The following is a 488-nucleotide window of genomic DNA, read 5'->3' on the forward strand; positions in this document are numbered from 1 at the left end:
AAAGTGCAACAATTTATTAAATTTTTAGAATAATATAAATTATTTTTATTTAATTAATTTTTTCTCAAGTTTTATTGTTATATTAAATTAAATTGTAATAATTCGTCAGATTTTTGTATTAATCGAAAGGATTTGGAAATGGATCACAATAGAAATTGAAAAGTGAGAGAAAACAGATTGGGAAACTTGTGCGCGTGCCAACACAACTATTTTACATCGAAATCCTATTATACTCGCTGACTACTATACTGACTGGACTCTGTCTGTTCTCTGTGTAGATGGTCACGCCTGACGCTCTCTTTACCCTGTTTGGTACGTCTCCACATTTATATTATTAATTAATTATACATTATTAATTATTATATTTAACACGAACGCACAACCTGTTATACACATGCCTTCAATGTTTCAAGTATAATAGTACATATATTTACTGGAGAGTGAAAGAATAATAATTTTTTTTACGAACTCCTCGTTGTACATAAAAA

General features: G+C 28.5%; 1 protein-coding gene across 1 annotated transcript in view; it reads left to right on the forward strand.

Moving 5' to 3' along the window:
* The window catches only part of heph (polypyrimidine tract-binding protein 1 heph), a 41,388-nt gene that overhangs the window by 36,059 nt on the left and 4,841 nt on the right, over positions 1-488 (forward strand). The window contains exon 10 of the mRNA XM_026811693.1: positions 279-312. Within this exon, the coding sequence (XP_026667494.1) occupies positions 279-312 (34 nt within the window). The remainder of the gene's footprint in view (positions 1-278; positions 313-488) is intronic.

Source organism: Ceratina calcarata, unplaced genomic scaffold (genome assembly GCF_001652005.2).
Source record: "Ceratina calcarata isolate Rehan_Ccalc_2016 unplaced genomic scaffold, ASM165200v1 scaffold234.2, whole genome shotgun sequence".
NCBI lineage: Eukaryota > Metazoa > Arthropoda > Insecta > Hymenoptera > Apidae > Ceratina > Ceratina calcarata.